Here is a 23115-nt window from a genome sequence, read left to right as displayed (position 1 = left end):
AGTCAGCAATCAAACATATATATATATATATATATATATATAAACCCCAATGCCAGAAACAATTTTTCCCTAAATTGAACCATTTCAGCAGGAAGTCATATCTGCGGTATTATTGCTCATAAGGATTTTTTTTTTCTTCAAAGACAAAGGCATTGTGGGGCTCTGTAAATGTCCAATCACACATTTATTTTTCATGGCAATATGGTGTCTAAGAAAACGGATTTTTCATTTTATTTTTTCCTTTTTACCTAAGAATATTAAAACCACCTGCAAAATTCTGCATTATAGAATGGAAAATGCCACATCCAACAGCTAATTTTTTAAAATTTGAACATCTTCTTTATATGGGTATCTAGGTTTTAAATAAACTATAGCAACGTTGGGATAATTGGACCTTGGCCATTTTGTGGACCCAAGTCGAAATTATTTGTACTATGTATAGGATAGTGCACATGGGAATATAATGCCACCCCCTTACCTCAGATTTTTTTTTTTTTTTTTTTTGTTTTTGGTAATAACCCTTACCTCAGATTTAAGCCTTTAATTTCTATCTTTTTTTATATTTTTTAATTTTTTGGCTGAAATTAAGCCTTTACAGTAAATAATAATCGCTCACTAGTCACTACTATAATGTGTCTGACACGCGCTGTTATTGATATGATAACCAGAGGAAGCAGATAACAATTTTAATTTACACAATAAAAGGTACTACTGCTATGGCTTGCAGCCCAAATTTTACATTTTCCTTCAATAACCTTTTTTTTTTTTTTTTGATAGAAAATTCAATAACTTTTGTTATTTTAACAGGGATTGGAAATTGAAATATTTTATGCTATGATAACTGTCAATGTCAAATTGAATTGTTCTTTTTTTTTTCTTAAAAAAAAAAAAATTTAATTAATTAATAGACTAGTTCTCTTGAAAAAGGCGACCGAATCTCGGTTCCAAATTTCTGCTTGACTCATTCATGGTGCGAAAGAAAAACTTAAGCTTCCAAGTCTTTTCTCAAGCTATCAATCACATTCAAAGAGACATTGAAAATGAAACTGAAAGCAAAACCGTTGGATATATATTATGACTTTGAAAAATATTTTAGAAAATAAAAATAGTCATTCAGTAATATCGTCAATCTACAAAGTTATACGGTTTACAACTTTAGATAATGCTGGGTAAGCATGGCTGAGAAATAATTGATTTAATTTGATTAAGTAAACAATAAAGGAAATTTTTTTATATACGTATTACCAAAAAAAACCAATGAAGGATTTTTATGAGAATGGATTAAAAAATAAATAAATACATAGAAAGCTTAATTTATTTATATTTTTGCTATTGCTAACCCCATGTATACATAGAAAGCGAAATGGCTTATGGACCACCAAACGTGCTTACCACATTGACTCCACACCAAGTCTTAAGTCAATGTCCGCACCCCCCATGTCCAATATTCCATTTTGTTAGAGACTAGACGTTCAGTGTTTGTTTACTTGGAAAGAAAATTGACATTTGCTAAGGAATCAATTTAGTTGGGTTCTATTTCGACAATTTTTTCCAACTCTATATACACAATCTTCCAATTGTCAAAATATCTAAGAAAAAATCAAACCCAGTTAAGACCTTGTTTGATATGGCTTTTGAAATGCTACTTCACTCAAAAACAGCTTTTAAAAAAGTTTGGAGAATTTTATACAAAAGCTTCTAACAAAAGCCAATGAAAAATAACTCTCATGAAGCTTTTTTTGAACAGGGCGAAGCAAAATTTTTTCATAAACCCCATCCTTCTATGTTTTTGTACTTACGAACATGGGTTTGGGTTCTTCTGTAGTGTATAGAGTTGAAAAGGTTCGTAAATAGATTTACTCAGAATTATTGTTGTGTAAACTGGCCCAAACTTTCAATCTTAAGCGATGAAGTTACAAACAAGAAGGGGTATTGGAAGCCCAACATTTATGTCTCTCGACTCCGTGCTTACGTGGAGAACACCACATGCTATTCCCATTCATTTTCTCACACGTGTCAGCCTCCTCTGCAAACAACACAACGAGTAAATACAGAGGCTCTCTCTCTCTCTCCCAGGATAAAATAAAATGAGGTGATCCATAAGCCATCTGTTTCTAAATGGTCATTTCATAAATCTTTTAATATCTGAATCACATAAATCATTTTGAAATCATAGCAATTATTTTAATTATGCTATAAATTTTTCATATATATATATATATATATATATGTATATATATGACGCTTACACATTTGGTATATCATATATGCCAATAAATTGTTATACTAAATACTAATTAAACAGGGAAGCATCACTGGAACAGTAGTTTTGATTCTGAGCAAGTGGAAAAGCTCTCACATTCTCACCTTCAATGAAGAATTGTTCTTCATATACCTTCTTCCTCCAACTATTTTCAATGCCTTGTAAGGTCAGCATCGTTGTCAAACATATTTTGCTAGGTTGGGTTTGTTTACTTCTGTATTCGAGTTCTTTGTTACTCAATTCTCTTACCTATTTTTTCTCACATTGCATAAAATCACCAGCTATCAGATTCCAAGTCAAGAAAAAACAGTTCTTCCATAACTTTTTAACGATCATGCTCTTTGTAGTTGTTGGAGTTTTCATTTCTTCATTAATCATAACATCTGGTTATAATACTATACTTACTCCAATGCATTACTTAATAATCGTTTTTTTTGTTTTTTTTTCCCCATCTATTAATTTTTTCCCACTGCTATAGAACATACTGATGGAATTCTCTCATAAATTTCTGCTGTACTTTGGCCTAGGCAGCTGATGGCTACTTCCTAGGTTGAAATTCCACGATCTGGATGCAAAAGATTATCTTGGTGAGATGTCCTTGTTTGTATGGTCAAATCTGCAAAAATTGCTATTTATTTGAATATGTAGTATAAAACTTTTGGTTGTATGTATACATATATAGACCATGAACAACTTGTTTTGGTTCAGTTTTGGGAACAATTTTCTCATCAACCCATACAGTCTGCACATTACAGGTCGGTTAACTGAAATATTCTCTTTGGTTGGTTGATTTTCTGCTAGTTTAGCAGTTCAACGTTCCGAGATGTAATACCTTTTTATGAAATGTAGGTTCTCCATCAAGATGAAACTCCTTTGCAATAAAGTTTAGTCTTTGGCACCGACAAGGGGAAATGCAAGAGCAAAAGAAGGACCAAGTGCTGCAATGCTATGGTTTTAAAACAGATAGAGAACAGCGAGAAGCGTAGCCATGGTCAACAGGAATGAGCTTGCAGCAACCTTAGGCTGTCCATTAGGTGATTTCTCTGCTGCTGCTGTAGATCCACCTGGGCTAGGAGCTGGGGGTGTCAATGAAACAGAAGGTAAAGGTGGCTCTGTCACATCCTGCTTGGTCAGGATTGGATTTGGGGCCTCAGCTGGTGGCAAATAAGGAGGAGTAATTAGTTGTATGAGACTATCAGGCAGAACAGGACTCATGTAACTTGGTGCGTTGGGAAGACCAAAGCATCGGTTTTCTGCATTAGAAACAAGCAAATCAGTCAATAAATGCTAACCTTTAAAATGGTTGATTTCATCCTTAATGACACCCCAAACAATAAAGGAAACAAAAGGTAGGCTGAAGTACTATACATTTAGTTACAATATTGTACCTCTATTGCCATTTTCATCCATTAGCAGTTTCAGAAAACCAATAATTAACATTAATCTGCAACACAATTGTTACGAAAATAGAACCCACAAACAAAAAAAAAAAAAAAAACAATAGCAATAGAAGAAAAAATCAAAACACACACAGATTTACGTGGAAAACTCTTGACAAGAAAAAACCACGGACAAAGAGAGGTTAAGCTTTTATTGATAAATATTGATACTAAAGGTGAGCAAACAAAGAAGTAAAAAACCCTAAATCTGAAAACCCCCGAAAATATATATATATATTGTAAAGACGGGATAAACTTTAAAATTGGAAAGGTCCATACCGCTGGGCCGATGCCCTCGCAGCCCCATTGGGCTCAATGGTGGGCTGCAGTCTTAAGCCTATCGGCCTTCAACCTCCGCTACCACCACAAAGCCCCAATTTTTCCTCAAAATAAACTTCACCAAACGGATTGCACCGTAAGCTTTTCGAGTCAGATCAATAAGAATTCGGATCATCAACTCTAACAACAATAAGCATAATTCTTCAGAACTGGTATTATACTATGTATATATATATATATATATATCAGTAATTAACAATTGATACTTCTTCCTGATTTTGGCCAGTATATCATTGTTTAGACAGTTCTTTAATGGTTTATGTCCAACTATATATACATATATGTCAGTAATTAACAATTGATACTTCTTCCTGATTTTGGCCAGTATATAATTGTTTAGACAGTTCTTTATTGGTTTATGTCCAACACTTACTTTTATATCTAGCAGCTGTTTGAGGGAACTCTGTAATTACACCATCAATATTGGCTCCCACAACAAAGGAATTGATCTCCACAATTGGATCAGAGAAGAAGTCCCATGCTTGAGATACAAACTCATTGTTGAAGGTCTCCACAAAAACAGAAAGATTGGATGATTGTAGCACTTCTACCACATCTGTCTTACCAGTCAAGAATGACTCAGTTTTGGGAAACACAGAATCCTTGTTAACCACCACAGAACTAGCAAACTTCTTGATGTCATCCAACGTTGAATGATCAATATCACTGATCTTCTCTTCAATCCTGTATACAAGTTTATATTTCTCTTTCCCCTTGAATTTTCGTAGAACAGAACTATTACTAGATTGAATCAAAACTTTCTGATCATCAAAACCAGCTTTGCTCAAGGCACCAAGGACCGCATCAGTTACGCTTAATTTCTTCTCCTCTGCAAGATAAGCTGCATGCTGAAAGGAACAAGAGCAAAATTGAATCATCAATCAGTAGAAATTATTGATGTAGAAATTTTAAGTAAGTTCACTGGTGCTGCAGATTTTTTACGGATTTTCTGTAAAAAATCACATTTTTTACAATTACAATTCTCACATGCAGATTTTCTGCATTCGCCAATATAATTCAGTTTGTTGATAAATTCATAGCAGTTTAGATATTCAAACTTCCTACCATTTTTCTATTTGCAAATATATGACACTTTGTCAAATCATGCAATTTAAGAGATCCCCATAAGCCCATGTTTAAGACATGAGCGTGGGGAAAGAACAATCATAGATATATCTATAACTTGACGGATTTACCTTAAACATAAAGGTTTTAACAACTAAAAAAGTCTTTGGTGTCGATGTTTGATAGCTTGTATTTTATAAATCATATTCCCTTCTACCAATATTTTAAAATTCTTATCAGCCAAACTACTGGATGTCCAACAATCAAAGCATTCAACCATGAGACTAGACATTAAAAGATCTAAACCAAACTTTTTTGTTCCGTGACTAAATAAGGATAGATCCAAACAATTAATGAAGTATACAAAATCTCACCTCTATGCTGAACAAGACACCGGACAGAGAGCTGACGTTCTTTGTCAAGGCCAAAAATTCAGATAGTGTCAGAAAGTGGCCACTGTTTTTGTCCTTTGGATTCCGGAACAATTTGTAATCAGTGAAGGGGTTTGATATAGACGCTACAGGTATGCAGAAAACAATAGAAATATGGGGATATTAAATAATTGATCGAAACAAGAGGCCTTGATCAAGAACACCATCAGATATGCAAGTTGATAAACATAAATTATATGCAAGAGCAAAACTAGAATAGGTGGATAAAACAACTTCTGGAGAGGGTCTCTTTAATGGCATGTAAGGACTCCCAGTCCCAATGTCCCAAAACAGCATGACTCGTGCACATTTTCTAACCAAATTACCAACCTATAATATGAGCCAGTAGGATATGTTCCTTTTGATATGTCTTATTAACTTAATGAATTTTGCCCACCTCTACTAAATGTAATCTAGAATCCATTTCACGTCCAGCAAGAGGTATTGCCATGTTATACCCATTTTCATAGCATAGTTGTGTTTTTAAATGATCCGAATGTATTTGAGAATATCAATGAATACCAATCCTCTTGCCCTTTGTTAACAACACTGAAGGCAATGAAAGCAAAATATTTTCACCAGTTTTAGGTGAAATCAATTCAATAGCAGACTCCAAAAGTTGGAATGTTTTTCACCAGTTACACATTTGGAAGAAAGCAATATGGTGTTAATTTATTGAGGAAGAGGGGAAAAAAAAAAAAAAAAAAGCCGAAGCTGCAAAGTCTATCTCTGATTTCAGTATCTATTGAATCAATATTTTATGGAAGCTACTTCGGAGAGAAGGAAAATGTTCAAAACCACCAATCTGCCAAGACAATCAAATGAGATTTGATGAGAACTTACGCTTTAAGGTTTGAATTTCATCCCACGTCAGGCTAAATGTAAATATTCCAGTGCCAGCCTTGATCTCTGGAATACTTATTGCTCGGTTGCTAAAAGGAGACTGAGCAACTGTTGTGCTATCGATAAGATTTATAGAGCTGAAGCAAAATGGTGTTCCATCCTTTGACATTTGAACAGGACAGTCGAGAACATCAACACCATCAGCAATTGCTTTCTTGTATGCCAAGTTAGTACAACTAGGGTAGTCTCCACTTGCTCCATATTTTGAAATAATCAATGGATTGGCTGATGCATGAGCAAGATGAAATAAACAGGTTAATAATGCTTTTAGAACTGTGCTACTAGCAAAAAACCTAAGGTGGTGAAGTACCTTGTAGTGGAGCATTTTCACGTAGGTGAGCGAAACAACCTGCAGTGCAATTGAAAAATCAGCAACTCAAAGTAGACCTAATAATTGATTAATCAAGTATTATGTTTCAAAACAGCCAAGTCAAGTCTATGAAGTATCTCATCCAAGTATAAGCAATGGTGTTCACATTCCTGACTGCAGGAAAGAACTGATCCTCTCCAGTTATGGAAACTAACACTTGTAAAGTAACAGAAATAATTTCAAAAAGTCAGAATAGGATTCACTAAAAAGTACAGTAAATCAGTAAATCAACAAAGTCATATTTTAGAAGCTAGAACAATTTAGAAGAACAGGAGAGGAAGTAGTTCAGAGTGATTTTTTAGGTGCCGCAATAATGATTAACCATGCCAGCATGGAGTCTTAGTCTATTATGATGGAAGAAGGTTAAGATAAAATTTAAACATAGCATCAAATTGGATTCCATCAATTATGAAAGGTCGGATGATTTGAGTGGTATGTGGAAGAACACTATGATAATGGATAATGGCGGTTCTTTCCTTTTTTTTTTTTTTTTTTTTTTTTTTTTTTTTTTTCCTCTTTTCATTTTTCACCTGACATATCCAAGAAAGCATGGTGGATAACACATCTTGACTTCCATGATGTAGAGAAATTAAATGTGAAAAGAATAAGTATAGGATGTGCAAATTAATTAGTAGAGAAAAAAAGAATAATTAAGCATGAGATGGAGATGCAGACAAATTTTTTTTTTTTTTTTCCTCCTTTTGTGAGGAGAGTGGATAAGTTTACTAGAAGAGAAAGAAGAGAGAGCAGTAAAAGAGTGTGAAAAATAAGTAAGAGTCTTAGCGTGAGAAAACTGTAAACAAGACAATAAAACGAGTTCTAAAACTAATTCAATATGAATATGAGGAGCATGCTTAATATTAGTTAACCAGAAGAAGATAAGTTACCTATGGCCTCAGATGGAGTTACTGGGAAGTCAGACAGTACACCATCAACACTGAAGCCACCAGTTTCAATGAAGTTCAGGTACTCAGCTATTGGATCATAACTATAATTGTAGCTAAAAGTATAGTCATTCATAAACTCTGATGCAAATACTTCTAGCTTTTCTTTGTGAGCATCCGAGACAAGAGAAGTTTGAGGTTCCAAATAAAGATTTACTTCCGGCCAAATGTAAAACTTTGGTACAAGAATTCCAGATGCAAATGTTTTGATAAATGTCAGATTCTTTAAGAGAGAACCATAAGTCTGGTTTGTTGAAGGCTCAATCTCATCTTGTGTCAGAAACCGAAAGACCAGCTTTGTTTTTGGACTGATTCTCCTTTTAAGACTTCACAGGAACCCCACCTCAGGGGATGAGATATAACTAATAGCTACTCTTCTAGATGCAGAAATTATATAGTTTCTCATACTCAAATTATGTTGGTTGTAGAATGTACCATGCTGCACAAGCATTAGAACAAACGGATTGGCTAAAAATGATATGATGGAAACCATAATCTACAAACCTAATAAGTAGATCGCCACAAAAGCAAAAAACAAAAATAAAATAAAGGTTTGGAGCTGAATGAAACTTATCGTCATTCATTTACCTGGACATTCAACCACAAGCCTGGTGGTTTAAATTGCGTAGCCACATCGTCAACAGTGAGAAGTGAGTACAAATTTCCATCAAACTTATTACTCCTGGAATAGATTCCTTGAGTAACTGTATGGTAAAAAAGAAACAGAAAAAGTCAGCAAGTATGGTGCTTAAAACATATGAGACATAGAGGGACCGTTTTATGGATCAATTCTAACACCATGTTAACTGAAAGCAACCTATCTTAATTAAACTTAGCAGCTTTTTTATGATCTATGTTTGTTTTTCCTCTCTTTTTTCCCAATTCATACGGTACTTATGGTCTCGTTCGTTATGAAACCAATTATGATAAATCCGGGCTTACCAATGACATCTGATAGTTGTTTAAGAGTGTAGTCCACGGCAAACCATCCTTTGGTAGGAATGCCATTGACAAGGTATTCCTTTTCGCCTTTGTCGAACTGAGTTTGTATAGAACTGCTGTTTTCCAGCGTCAGATCTGGAAAGCAAATTCCAAATCCATCTTTTGTTAATTGCACATCACACCACAGTTGCACATTTGGCAGACTCATAAGCAATGGCAAACGGTAGGCGTCTGAGGTAGAATCAGGAAACAGCCCAGAGAATCCACCACGTGCTATGACCAGAGGTGCATTTCCTGAAAATTTAAATCAAATTCTTCAACTCTGCTAAATAAATAATCCTAAAAATCAACTTCTTCAACACTGCTAAATAAATAATCCTAAAGACACCCTTTCAGGAAGCAGAAATTACTACCGGAAACTACTTTATTTTTTTCCTTTTTAAAGTGTAATACAATGAATAACTTATAAATGAAACAGACAATTCTAAGTTGATCATGAACTTTGAATCTTTCGCTTTGGAACCCAATCTAACTGAAAGAAAGCGAACTTTTTAACGAATAACATTGGAAAATGACTCAATCTAGTCAAGGAAGTTACTTGCTTTACCTAAAACAAAAAGATTCGAATTTTTCATTTCAACTTTCCTCCATTTTCTCGGCAACCAAACAGAAAATAACTCGGACAGAAGATCAAAAGAAAAAAAAATCAAATAAAAGGCACAACAAACAACCGCCAAATGCGAAGAGAAACAGAAAATAAAATTTGAAAAAATAATAATAATAATAATACAAAGCAGTTCCACAGAGAGTGAGAGTGAGAGCTAAAGAAAATACACATACCGCTGAGTGTGGGCCATTGAGTTGTAGCATTGGATCGCTGAGCAGAGACCAAAGCTACCAGCGATCGCAGAAAAAGAGCGAGTACAGTCAAAGCGCGTAAGTTACACATTGCCGGTAAAAAAGGCCCCGCCGGCAAGTCACAGTTGTCAGCAACTTCCAGCTGTATCTACCGCCAAAAAACTTCAGGTTTCCTCGGGAAATGTGTGAGATTTGCTCAGAGCTTTAGAGAGTGAAAGAGAAAGACAGAGAAGTAAGAGCTTGAGCTCTGAACCTTTTTTCCAGGCTGGCTTTTTCCTGGATTTCTACTTGCATTGTACTGGGAATTTTTTTTTTTTTTTTTCGGCCCCAAAAGTTATTTATTATTATTATTGATTAATTAATTAATTTTACTTGCAAGAAGAAATTTGCAATTTTTATTATTATTTTAATTAATTAATTAACTACCTATGTTTTTAGTTAAACTTTATAAGGTAATTTTGATAATACAATATGAATCATACCAGAATTTATAGATTTGGATATTATATCATATTTATATAAATATTATTCAATAAAATTTAATAAATTAATAAATTTTAACATATGAAATAGAATAATACATTATAAATCCATTAAATCTATTAAAAAATTTTATTTTTATAATTATATAAATTTTATAATATTAAAATTATTTAATATTATTAAATATGTATTAATTTGTTTTTTTAGTTTGATTTTTAAAAAATCTAAAACCAAATAAAAATTTTTTAAGTTTTTTAAAAAATATAATTTTATTATTTGAAAACTAATTAAATTTTAAATTTTAAATTTATATTTATAGTTAATGAATTAATAGATAAAATAATAAATTATACGATAATTTTTTAAATAAATTTAAATTTATTTATGTTTATAAAAAAGTTTAACGAATAATATTTAAATTAATTAAATTCTATATAAATATAATATAACATGATACGAATACAATACAACACCTAAATTTAACATATATATTCTAAAATGTAAAACTTTAAATAGAAGGGGAAAGAAAAAAAAAAAAAAACCCTTAAAATACGCCTTTCCCGCCTAATTGGAGGAAGGGGTTCCGGTTGTTGGCTAACGGCTTTAGTTAGCCGATTGCTCGAAGCCCAACGTTGTTCTTTGTAAGATGAGAATGATTCAGTGAGCCGCTTTCTATTGGCACTTCGGTTCGATTAACTTTTTGTATGTTTTTCTATTCCATCCAAAATGATTTTGCATTTTGATTTGGTTGGTTTATTATTTTAAAAAATTTTAATAACTTTTAGAAAATAGTACTATTTTTTAATAATTGAAATTTATTATTATTTATATTATAAACTAAATAATTTGAAAATATATTAAAATTATAATACAATATTAGGGAGTTATATTATATGTATAGTCGGTTATGTTTAAACTGATATAGTAACCAAAATTGCCAAGTCCAACCGGATCATTCATATTAAAAACCAAATTAAACCTTATCAAACCGGTTTGCGCCCTCCACTATTTTACTACCCGTAGAATCGTGAATGCCCCTTTTATTTATGCAGCCATTGACTGTTAAAAAACACAATATTATTGTTTTCAATTTCCACTGATTTTATATTTTTAATAAATGAAGAAAACTTCAATATTCCTGTTATTTTTTTATTACATTATACTCATACTATTCACGGATTATAATATATTTGCATTTTATAATCAAAATAATAATAACAATTCAGTATTATTATAATGTAAAAAGAAAAGAAAAAATCAATAATAGTTAGCACCTTTCAAAAATAACAATAATAATAACAATACGAATTGTTTTAGCAGTATAACAAAATTTAAATTCATTATTGAAGATTTTCAAATATTGAATTCCATCATTCAAGGACCAAAAGACAATCAACTATGCTGAATTTAGCTGATTAATTTTTCAATCAATTATATTCTATTTTTTATTTTATTACCAATTTTCTACATTATAAATGGAGCTGCTTTTTCATGTACTATAAGTAAGAAAGTATAATAAAAATGCAATCGGCTGGATTTGATATGTTATGGATGTAGGTCAATATTTAAACAAATCAAGTAAAATCATTTTTGTTGTTAATTTTTTTTTACTATATTTTTCTTCATATTAAACATTTATCGTGCAGAAAGAAAAAAATTGCTTAGTTATAGTCATGAACTATTTATTAGAGTTTAATTTGAAATTTATCCCAGCTCATAAAACAATATAATACTTATTTTAGCTAATAAGGTAACGATGTCATTATTTATTGCTTGGTTACCAAAATACCTACTCAAAATTAATCTTCTTATTTCTATAAAAAGAAAAAAAAATAGTATTCTTATTCAATGATTTCATACTACAAAAAAAACAGTTTGTTATTTGAGATGCATCAAATTTTTTGCCTCATAAAAAGAAAATGAACAAAATGTATTAAATTGAGCTGGCCACAACTATGAGTTATGCGGTAGTGTGTCAAGTTTGGTAATAAACAGGTCAACTAGCTCGAGCCAGAAAGAAGCGAAGCTGAGCTGATGAGAAGGTAAGGAGGTAACGAAGCAAAAATGGGTCCATTTTGTGAGAAAAGAAAGTTAATCCTCCCAAAAATAGAGTAGATTTTTTAAGATGCTGATCATACCTTCAATCGGATGATAGCTAGTGTGGGGGCCACAACATGGGTAATGAGCAATTTGGCAAATGCCAATATGGTTTTCAATTTTTGGCAAGCCTACCATATTGGTTTAGCATAATCTATTCTTCAAAAAGTTTTGTAATATTATTATAGAAATTAATATTATTTAAATTTTAATGATATAAATATATAGTTAATTTTAAAATTATTTTTTAATATAATATATATATATATATATATTATTTATTGTTACTAATTATATTTTTTATTATTTTTTTTAACAAATATTGATTTTTCAAAACAAAATTACTAAATAGATAATGTTTAAACTAAATTAGTTTGATATTCATTTATAATGTCTAAACCAGATTAGTTTGATATTCATTTTAGATATTAAAGCATCTTTAATGATAATATTTAAAATAAATATGAAACTGATATAGTTTGTATATTGTTAAAATAAATATTTATTTCTAAATTTTTAAACATTATAAATTTTTTATAATATCTCCAATTATATATATGAATTGATTTTTATATAGCATAAAAAATTATATTTGTTTAAAGATAGGAGGCATTGAGCCAACAAGCAGCCAATGTCATAAGGCTTCAGACTGTGAAAATGAGGTTTCGAGACCATTTTTCATGGTGTCACTCTGACGATGACTGTAAAGAAGTCAAATGTTATCCTCAATGCCATGCACCTTCTCTTTGTAACAGAGAGCGCAATGCTTGCGTTTGTTGTGTGAATTAGAATCATGAGGATATTCTTACATGTCAGAGTTTTTATGGCTGGAATAAATTAAATAAATACAGATTCTTCCTCTTTGGATCTTTTTTTTTTTTTTTTTTTTTTTTTTTTTATAAATAACATTTGTTGCATTACTTTGTGCTTCTTATTAAGTATGATGGTGTGTTAATTAGTTTTCTCTCACAATATATTTCGGCGTTGCAATACTTAATACCTCAGAACAATTCGGAGTTCCAATACTTAGAACCACTAATATTATAGGCAATTAAAGAGTCACTTTATTTTATTTTATTTTGTGTCAACTTAAAGCATCACTTAAAATAGGACTTGGGCTATACTAAGAGCATTATCATTTTAGTCGATATATTGAAATCATTTTTTTTCTTTTTTAAAAAAAAAAATTCTAACAAAATAATTATAAGAGTATTTTTAAATGACTTTTTAAAGTAAAAAAATATATTTTCTATAATATAGGATATATTTTGAGATAACCAGTAAAATTTAAAAATATTTTCCAATAAAATTCTCTATTATTGCTCTTTATTTTTAATTTTTTATAAATATTTATTGTTTTACTTGTAGCATCTCTATTTTATATGAGTTATCTATCTTTTAAATATTATAATAGTGGCATAAAAATATATACTATATTTAATTAATTTATATAATATTGAAATAAAAAGTGGTTTTGGCTTTCTATAGAGAGCCAAGCCAATTTTTTATATTAAAAAGTCAAAATAAATAGTCAATTGAAAATTTTTTTTTAGTATTGTCTCTTTAAAACAAAGAGCATAACATATTTAAAAAGTCATTTGGGATGCTCTAAAATGTTAACATGTGTGCATAGCAAAATGCAAAAAATATAAAAAAAAAATGGTTAATTAAAACAATCTAATTAATACAATGCATAAACTTTTTTATTATTTATAGTAAGGAGGCATATTCGTTATAGAGTTTGAAGGATTAAGGTTTAAAAATTTGGAGGTATTCGATTTAAATTTTAAAAGAGTTTATACAAGTCCAATAATATTCAATTTAAATTTTAATGAATTTTATAAAAATCCATTAAAATGCATGTGTATTCAATTAAGACTTTGTAGAATTCTTTTAAAATATAATGGTATTTAAAAAATCATTGATTTTATAAAAAATTTAAAAATGATAGATTTTAATGGATTTTAAATGAATTTAACAGTGAAATTGTGAAAAAATTTGTTAATATGAAATGTAGCCTTAATTCCAAAGATTTCATTGAATTTTTTTAAATTTTTATAGAGTCTGTAGAATTTCATTTTAAATCTATTAAACTTTAGATCAAATACGAACTCCTAAATTATCTTCTTGATCATAAGAGGACTCTAATAGGCCTGGGGCACAAGGTCACCCCATTTTTTTTAATATTTTTTTATTGGATTGCCAAAATTGAACATTTGTCTCCCTCTCTTCATAATTTTACTCCCACACATCCCAAATTCAGTTTTACAGTTTTTTCTTTGTTGTACTTTTTCGTAGTTTCAATATATTTTTTTCCTACTTATCTTTTTCTTTTTTTCATCTCTTACTTCTTTATGATCCTACTTATAAATATAATTTAAATTTTATATACAACATGATACTTTTTTATTTCAAAAATATATAATACTTTTTTTTTAAATACAATATAATACTTATTAATTACAAAATTTAAAAGTGAACATCTACAATTACAATTTTAAAAATAATGACCATTTACAATTACAATGAACACAATTAGTTAGTAACAAATAATTATATAATTAAACAAAAAAGTATAATGTATAGATATTATTTATTTAATTACTATTTTATGTTGTTTAATCATAGAGTTTCCAATTCTTCATTAAAAAATCTAAAATAATTTTCCTTTTCTCTTTTGCATCAAGGGAGAACTATGGTTATTTTTTAATGTATTTATTGTGAATATCAAATCATTGTCAAAATATTGAAATCATATTATTCCAAAAAAAAAATAGAATTAGAGGAAAATAAAGAAATAAACCTATTCAATTTATTAATAAAAATCTAATAGTTGGGCTGGTTAAAATATAAAATAAAATAATGTTATATATATATATATATATATATTATAAATGTCCAAAACTAAAAAAAGTAAAAATAAAAATAAAAAATAAAAACGTCATTGTATTACATAATGTTAGGGATGGCAATTTGCCCCGCACGGTCTGATACCCGCAGTGCACCGCCCCGTTTTTCCCCGAAAATTTGGGGATGCGGGGCGGACTCGGGACAAGTGCCTAAAAACCGAGTCGGGGACGAGGAATAATAACCCCGCCCCGAACCCACCCCGATATATATATATATATATATATATATATATATATATATATATATATATATATATATATATATATATATATATATATATATATATATATATATATATTTATTATTTTTTTTTTACAAAATTTCATTTATGTAAAATCATTTTCTTCTTTTCTTTTCATTTATTTTTTTAAATATGTATTTTATTATAATTGTAAATTTATTCCTTGATGTATTTTATTATATTTTTATTGCATTATAGTCATTTTCTTTATATTTTAATCATAAAATAATTTTTTTATATAAATTTCTAAAAAAATATATCAATTAAAAAACAAAATGGGGAAAACCGTCCCGCCCCGGCCCCGTCCCGCAAAATCTCCGATCCTACCCAGCACCTAAAGAAACAGAGAAAATCACGGGGATGGGATGTAAAATTCCCCGTAGAAACGGAAATGGAATTTTAAAAACCGACCCCGCTCCATCCCATTGACATCCCTACATAATGTGGCCTCTCCTAATTGTCATTACATAATTCCTGTCATTGTATACGGTGTATCAAACCCAAAACTTAAATAAGCCTATTTTCAACATTGAGAATTACTTTCTTCTCCACCAAAAATATATTTTATTAATTTTTAAAATTTAACTATTTATTTATTTATTTATTATTATTATTATGTTTTTTTGGTGGGTAATATCTCGCTTGTGGTCTTGTGGCCTCCATTAAGACCTTGACCTTCTGGCCTATATGGTGGCACTCCCGAGGGCCCTCTAATCCTTAATGCTTAAGCCCATCATAATCAAAGGGAAACAAAAGGAAAAAGAAAGGACAAAAAATTGAAAAAGAAAGGACAAAAAATTTCTGTCTTATTTTTCATATTGGGGTTGAATTGCTTTCAACTTTGCTCGTTGACTGAGTAAATAATAATTTTTACCATTAAGCTGTCGTACACGGATTAAAATCTTCTAAAATATAAAATACAAAAAATCTTTATTTTTAGGCTAATCAAAGCTCATTTGGATTTGATAATGGCTTCGACTTTGATTAAGAAAGTAAAAGTTTGAATTCACCGTCATCTGGATCGGAAGCGCAATCATATCTGTAAAATTTGTTGAAGATATACACATATTGACCAGGTCGAAGTGGATGTATCTACCACTATGGATTACAAAGTTATGCCAATCTCTAACCCTCCAACAATTTTTTATTTACCTTAAAAAATAAAAAGCTCATTTGGAATTTAATCCCAAAATAAAATGAAATAAAATAAAATAAATAGAGGTAGAAGCTCATTTGGGTTTGGGTTTACCTGCCCTGATCTGAGTTTGGGTTCTTCTTTATGTGTATATTGTTCAAATAGTGGTGTAAATAGAATCCTCACTTAAGGTGTTGTATTTTGGAAGAACTGGCCCAAATTTTCAATCTTAAGACCACCAAGTTACAAAGATGAAGGAGTAATGGAGCCCCCAATCATTTATACAAATCCTGGCCTCCGTGATGACGTGGAGACCAACACGTGTTATTCTCCCATCCATTTTCTCATACGTGTCAGCCACCACTGCAAACACTCAACTCGCAGTTAGCAGAGAGAGAGAGAGAGAGAGAGAGAGAGAGAGAGATAGAGAGAGAGAGATAGAGAGAGAGAGAACAGAGTTTTGTGTTGACGTAGGTAGATTTGGACTGTGTGGGTTTTGGCAAAATTTGAAGAGGACGTATGCATAGTTTTGTTGTTGTAGAGTATATATTGCAGAGCCGTATGAGACCGCACTCATTGTGATTGAAGGAGCTCTATATTCATTATCAAGCAGAAGAGGCATTAATGGCGGTGGTAGTGTCTGAGTTGACAGAGAACGTGGCAGGTGAACATGCCCAGTTGGTCATACCAATCACTCTGTTCGTTGCGGTTCTCTGTCTCTGCATAGTTATCGGTCATTTGCTTCAAGAGAATCAATGGGTTAACGAATCCATCACTGCCATTTTCATTGTAATTCAATTTATTTAAAGCACTACTCCTTCATTTTCTTTCTTTACTGGGTTTGTCTTTGTTTTCAATGGTTTTGCTTCGGATTTTTGGATTGTTATTTGCATGTGAACAAAAATATGCTTATGTATACTAATTAAACAGGGAAGCATAACTGGAACTGTGATCTTGATTCTGAGCAAGTGGAAAAGTTCTCACATTCTCACCTTCAATGAAGAATTGTTCTTCATATACCTTCTTCCACCAATTATTTTCAATGCCGGGTAAGGTCAGCCCTCCTTGTCAAAACATATTTTTGCTGAATTGGGTTTGGGTTGGTTTGCTTCAATATTGGACTTCTTCGTTATGCAATTTTCTTACCTATTTTTCTCACCCTTGCATATGATCACAACTCAGATTTCAAGTCAAGAAGAAACAGTTCTTCCATAACTTCTTAACGATCATGCTCTTTGGGGTTGTTGGAGTTTTCATTTCTTCATTAATCATAACATCTGGTAATAATACTGTAATTACTTACTCCAATGCATTACTTAATACTAAATTTTGCCCAGCTATTCTTTGCTGGTTCTACTTGATTACTAATGTAATCCTCTCATAAATTTCTCCTATGGCCTAGGCAGCTGGTGGTTATTTCCTAGGTTGAAATTCCATGGTCTGACTGCAAGAGATTATCTTGGTGAGATGTCCTATAATTTGTATGGTCGAATATGCAAAAATTGCTATTTATTTAATACAACTTTTAGTTGTATGTATATACTATAGACCATTAACAACTCGTTTTGGTTCAGTTTTGGGGACAATATTCTCAGCAACCGATACGGTCTGCACATTGCAGGTTGATTAAGTGAAAAATATTCTCTTTGATTGACTTTCTGCTAGTTTAACAGTTACATGTTCCGAGTTGTTATACCTTTATATGTAATGCAGGTTCTCCACCAAGACGAAACTCCTTTGCTATACAGTTTAGTCTTTGGCGAAGGAGTGGTCAATGATGCAACGACGGTTGTTCTGTTCAATGCAATTCAAAAGATCGACGTTACTAAACTTAATAGCAAAGCCGGTCTTCGTCTCATTGTAGATTTTTTATACTTGTTTTCAACGAGCACTGCTCTTGGAGTCACTGTAAGTTTGAATTTGCTGTTATGTGTGAGAGTAAACTATAGGATAGATGATCTGCTTTTAACATAAGATCAAAATGTTCATTAGCCAATATTTAGTTTTTAGATAAATATATTGGTAGGAGATAATAACTATGTGTCCAGATTTGTATGCATTCTCTTCTGGCTCTAAGCACGGGTAGGACATTTTCGTCCTGACCAGTTCCTATTATCTTGCAGGCTGGACTTTTGACGGCATATGCCCTTAAAACCCTGTACTTTGGGAGGCAAGTAACCTTTATGTGTTTCACTCGAAGCAAGATAGTTTTGTGGGAAATATCAGGTTATAGTCAAACTGTTTCAGTTAAATTTGGTATCCATTGGAATCTGATTTTTCAATTTGCTTACAGACATGCAAGCATTCGTGAAATTGCACTGATGGTTTTAATGGCTTATCTATCATACATGTTGGCTGAGGTAATTAACAAGTTGTACTTGAAGTTCATTTAATTTGTGTCCTTTCATATATGAAGATTTACTACATATTGACATACTGGTGCACAGGTTTTCTGTGATAATTTAGTGAATTCCTGGTACTTTTGTGCATTCATATTGTATGGTAATAAATTTCAGATGCTTATTAATTATTATTCCTTTACTTCATTTAATTTGTGTCCTTTCATATATGAAGATTTACTACATATTGACATACTGGTGCACAGGTTTTCTGTGATAATTTAGTGAATTCCTGGTACTTTTGTGCATTCATATTGTATGGTAATAAATTTCAGATGCTTATTAATTATTATTCCTCACTGATCATTCATCTATCAAAGTTCTCTTGTGCAGCTGTTTGAACTGAGTGGAATACTCACTGTTTTCTTCTGTGGAATTGTCATGTCCCACTATGCATGGCATAATGTAACTGATAGTTCTAGAATCACAACCAGGCATGTATTTGTAGATCTTTGTAGGAGTTTAGAAAATTTCTTCATTATATGATAAAAAAAAAATTCTTATAATATTGTTTGTTGCTCTTGCCTCATCTTTAGGTATTTATTTGCGATGATGTCATTTGTAGCTGAGACGTTCATATTTCTTTATGTGGGAATGGATGCTCTTGACATTGAGAAGTGGCGGATTAGTAAGTTAAGGTATATTGTCTTTGTCAATGATACAACTCACAGTTATATTTCAGAAAGTTAGGAAAAAAAAAATATATATATATATATATCTATCTAGTATTTTGGATCCTCCATACAAAAATTTGGGGTTCTAGTTTGCATGCATTCCTTTCACAGCTCTGAGGCTAATTTTTAACCAAACTAAAACTCGCTTGATGAAACTTTTCTTCAGCTGGAATTGATTTTCTTTGATTTTTATGCTATGCAAAACATATACATGCTAAATAAATAAAAGGGTCATTGGCTTATTATGAAATAAGGGTCTACTCAAGAAAAATCTCAAGCTCATATTTGCTTCCCTTGCAGCTAGCAGGGATGATTGGGAAGATTAGTTTGCTTTTAAATCTAGAGTTGTTTTAGTCATATCATTGAATTCTAATTCACATATCAATGCTAGCAATTGATATTAGTTTAATTCGATTGCTCTGCATATATAATGGAAAATGTCAAGAATGCTAACCATGTTTCCATTGTATCGCTGAAACGTCTAGCATCTCTGTAACTTCTGTGGTCTGTTTCTCAAAAAAAATTTCTTGGTTTCAGTTTTGGAACTTCAGTTGCCATTTATGCTACAATAATTTTACTTATGTCTCTTGGACGTGCTGCGTTCGTATTCCCTTTATCTGCTTTGTCCAATTACATGAATAGGCGTGCTGACAGAACATATAAAATCACATTCAGACACCAGGTCAGTGTTCCCACATCTTACAAATCATAATCTTTCTATGCCTACAATGGGAAAAGCAACATCAGGCTCTTTATTGAGGTCAGTGATTTTTGACAAGCTATCCTTTCTAGGTAATCATATGGTGGGCTGGACTTATGAGAGGAGCTGTCTCCATTGCTCTGGCATTTAAACAGGTGTGTGCTTTTTTCATTACTAAGAATCAAGAATCATACAAGCCCGTAGGATTAATCGTCCTACTGATTGGAGTATAATGCATGCTCAATTGAAATTCTCTTGGCTTTTGAAGTACACATTTTCTGGTGTTACCATGGATCCAACCGACGCTGTGATGATTACGAACACCATCATTGTTGTCCTTTTCAGTACAGTGGTATGTCATAACTATTTCTTTAATATGTTTCGCAGTTATTTTTTATTTTAGAATATTGCAAAACTTAATCCATTTCACCTTATTTCCCCTGCAAATTGTTAATTGTTCTTCAAGTAAATGGAGTGTCGCATATGATTACCAACTAGTAAATTATATGATCATTTGGCAATTGATATGATTGACTGAGTGACCGACCTTTTATACTAGGTGTTTGGTTTTTTAACCAAACCACTTATAAGTTATCTGCTTCCCAACTCTGCACCTAACAACCTCAGCCGTGAAGAGTCAAAGATCCTTAAAGAAGATATGAACCTGCCTTTGCTCTCCTTTGAAGAATCTGCTACAACCAACATCCTTCGAGCAAAAGATAGTTTATCCATGCTGATAGAAAGGCCTGTTTATACAATTCATTACTACTGGAGACGGTTTGATGATGCTTACATGAGACCTATATTTGGAGGGCCAATCAGCAGTAGTTCTTCACGTTAAGTGAATGACCCTGAAGCAGTGTGTACTCGGGAAAAAAAAAAAAATGGAAAATACTGCAAGGTGACGAACACACTCAAGTAAAATGATGAAAGCGATAAATGGTTTTAAACTTTTTGGGAAGTGCTCCATATGTCATGGGATTCAAATGATCTCAAGAACATGAATATTTTCTCAGATGGGATTGGATATTGTAACATTTTGTTTTCTGAATTCACTATCTGGGTTCCAAATGTTTGTTGTATAGCTTCAATCTTTTAACAAAATGAATCGTGGAGGCTGAATAATAAGAATTGTTAAGATGAGGAATAGTCTATGTATATTGTGGTAAAATGGAAAAAAAATGCTCCCGTCCAAAATTTTCCAAAATGCATTATTGTTTGCATCTCCTTAATCGGTTTTCTCTTTTTTGGTTTTTATGGCCTGCTAGTTGATCCAAATCCTCATTTTTAATGTCTTAGGACCTTTTGATAGTGTTTGAAAGGGAGGTTACTGAGTTTCATGCATAAGCGCACGAGTGCTGAGATCTGCTAGCAGATAGTTAATAAGAACAATTTCATTGCCTTTATCAACTAATAATTCTCATAATAAGATGTTAAAGCAAAATAAAGCAAACTCAATCTTCAAAGTATAAGGAAATCCAACGCAAGAACAGGTGCATGTTGAATATATGGCACCACGTTTTCAGGACAAATATTAAAATTTACGATCTAACAAGAGAAAGCAACATTGAAAATACAGGGAAAATACAACACGGCCATTATTCAAAGCAACCTGAAACCGCTATCAAGGCACTGCAAAGGAGGAAAATGAATGGTTAGAGACCTATAATATAGGTACATATATATATATATATATATATAGATATAGATATTGATATGCCATAACCTTAAAAACTTGCATAAAAACCAAAAACTCATGCACTCAAGATACAGCATGATTGTCTATGCATCTCAAGATCACTGGACATTTATAGCAACGAGGAGCTACAAAACTTTTAAGGCTTACCATGGCATTCCCGTGGTGTTTCCAGGCCACATTTGTTAGGCAATGCCACAGCGGATACTGGGTCAATCCCAAACATAGGGAGGACAGGCAAGTATGAGCAGAGGCAGGGCAAGTAGGCTTGGTGAATCACATCACAACAGTTCTGTGTTGGTGGTGGAGGTGACATGCCTCTCACCGCTGGGAGGCAGTCGTTTAGCTGGTTTGTGTCAATGTTGCAAAAGGTTATTGGACTGCCTCCACAAAGCAGCGAAGTAAACAGCACTGCTCTCATCAGACAGTGCACCACCAAAACTTTGCCTCCAGTCCTCCCCATTTGTTCTGCTACTTTGTTGGCTATTCAAAATTCAAAGACCACCATGGTTTTTGCTTCTGGGTATCGTCGATTTATAGGAGAGCTAGACAGAATATTTTAATATCTTTTGCAGAGTTTTAGGTATGTCACGTAAACCCAGTTCGTGGATAGGAGGTAAGTCTTCTTAATTTCTAGGTGCTGGGTAGAAAAGAGTGCTAACTTGTACCACTAGAAACGATTACCTTCTACTAGAAATTTGTTTGTTTTTATAAAGCAAAAGGCATGTTGTTTTCCAGTCAAGAAGCAATAACAGGAATGGCCGAAGACTTTTTGGAGTTCTCTTACCATGCTCACCCTGAACCGCTAAAATGACAATTTTTTTTTCTCTCTCTCTCTCTCTAAGAACAGTTTTCTGCTTATTACCAAAGAAAAAAAAAAAAGTCTTCTGTTCACATTAATCTATATCCTATTCATTTTTTTATTTTTTTGTTTAGGACACTGTTAAATTATAGTCATCAAATCAAAAAAACAACTGAAATTACTTTGAAAGTTTGATATTTTATATTAAATAAAAATAACAATAAAATATTCACAAACAGAGAGAATTCTGAATTTATACCTTATTTTAATCTAATTCTGCTCATTATTTTGATTTTTTTTTTTTAAAAAAAAAAGATAACATACTACAAGAGTGCACTTAAAAGTTTATGTTATAAAAAGAATTTTTTATATATAAAATTAAATTTTTAATATGAATTAATACACAAAATCACAATATTTAATA

The 23115-nt window shown here is 31.7% G+C and overlaps 3 protein-coding genes and 1 long non-coding RNA gene across 9 annotated transcripts; 2 read left to right on the top strand and 2 right to left on the bottom strand.

The window, feature by feature from the left end:
* The first annotated feature begins 2115 nt into the window (after nucleotides 1–2115).
* Nucleotides 2116–3563, top strand: LOC107434316 (uncharacterized). Of its 2 annotated transcripts, none has more exons than XR_007239309.2 (4): nucleotides 2116–2429; nucleotides 2791–2850; nucleotides 2972–3018; nucleotides 3113–3563. It is a non-coding gene; the product is annotated as an uncharacterized LOC107434316 (long non-coding RNA). The 2 variants fall into 2 exon arrangements; XR_001582892.4 differs by having other exon boundaries at nucleotides 2120–2429; nucleotides 2795–2850.
* Nucleotides 2881–9823, bottom strand: LOC107434315 (glycerophosphodiester phosphodiesterase GDPDL4). The gene is given in 9 exon segments (XM_048468985.2): nucleotides 2881–3516; nucleotides 4415–4889; nucleotides 5481–5623; nucleotides 6381–6665; nucleotides 6751–6789; nucleotides 7698–8193; nucleotides 8343–8458; nucleotides 8697–8990; nucleotides 9537–9823. Coding segments are annotated over 9 exon segments (2256 nt in total). The 5' UTR covers nucleotides 9646–9823; the 3' UTR covers nucleotides 2881–3217.
* Nucleotides 9824–16875: 7052 nt separating this feature from the next.
* Nucleotides 16876–21336, top strand: LOC107434318 (sodium/hydrogen exchanger 4). Of its 5 annotated transcripts, XM_016045771.4 has the most exons (14): nucleotides 16876–17209; nucleotides 17351–17469; nucleotides 17603–17700; nucleotides 17823–17882; nucleotides 17995–18041; nucleotides 18134–18328; nucleotides 18544–18590; nucleotides 18714–18780; nucleotides 19153–19253; nucleotides 19356–19457; nucleotides 20031–20175; nucleotides 20286–20348; nucleotides 20462–20545; nucleotides 20753–21336. In XM_016045771.4, exons 1-14 carry the CDS (start codon nucleotides 17045–17047, stop codon nucleotides 21032–21034), a joined length of 1575 nt encoding a protein of 524 aa, XP_015901257.3. In that variant the 5' UTR covers nucleotides 16876–17044; the 3' UTR covers nucleotides 21035–21336. The 5 variants fall into 5 exon arrangements, with proteins under 5 accessions (XP_015901257.3, XP_048336824.2, XP_048336817.2 ...); XM_048480867.2 differs by having other exon boundaries at nucleotides 18544–18780; nucleotides 20136–20175; XM_048480860.2 differs by having other exon boundaries at nucleotides 18544–18780.
* A 326-nt stretch (nucleotides 21337–21662) lies between these two features.
* Nucleotides 21663–23062, bottom strand: LOC107434321 (putative lipid-transfer protein DIR1). Its single transcript, XM_016045773.4, has 2 exons — nucleotides 22040–23062; nucleotides 21663–21825 (listed from the first exon to the last, which is right to left on the bottom strand). The coding sequence occupies exons 1-2, from the start codon at nucleotides 22350–22352 to the stop codon at nucleotides 21818–21820; spliced, it is 321 nt and encodes a 106-aa protein (XP_015901259.1). The 5' UTR covers nucleotides 22353–23062; the 3' UTR covers nucleotides 21663–21817.
* Between the last annotated feature and the right edge of the window lie 53 nt (nucleotides 23063–23115).

The sequence above is a fragment of the Ziziphus jujuba genome, chromosome 1 (assembly GCF_031755915.1).
Source record: "Ziziphus jujuba cultivar Dongzao chromosome 1, ASM3175591v1".
NCBI classification, from domain to species: Eukaryota; Viridiplantae; Streptophyta; class Magnoliopsida; order Rosales; family Rhamnaceae; genus Ziziphus; species Ziziphus jujuba.
This window is presented reverse-complemented; position numbering and strand designations above follow the sequence as displayed.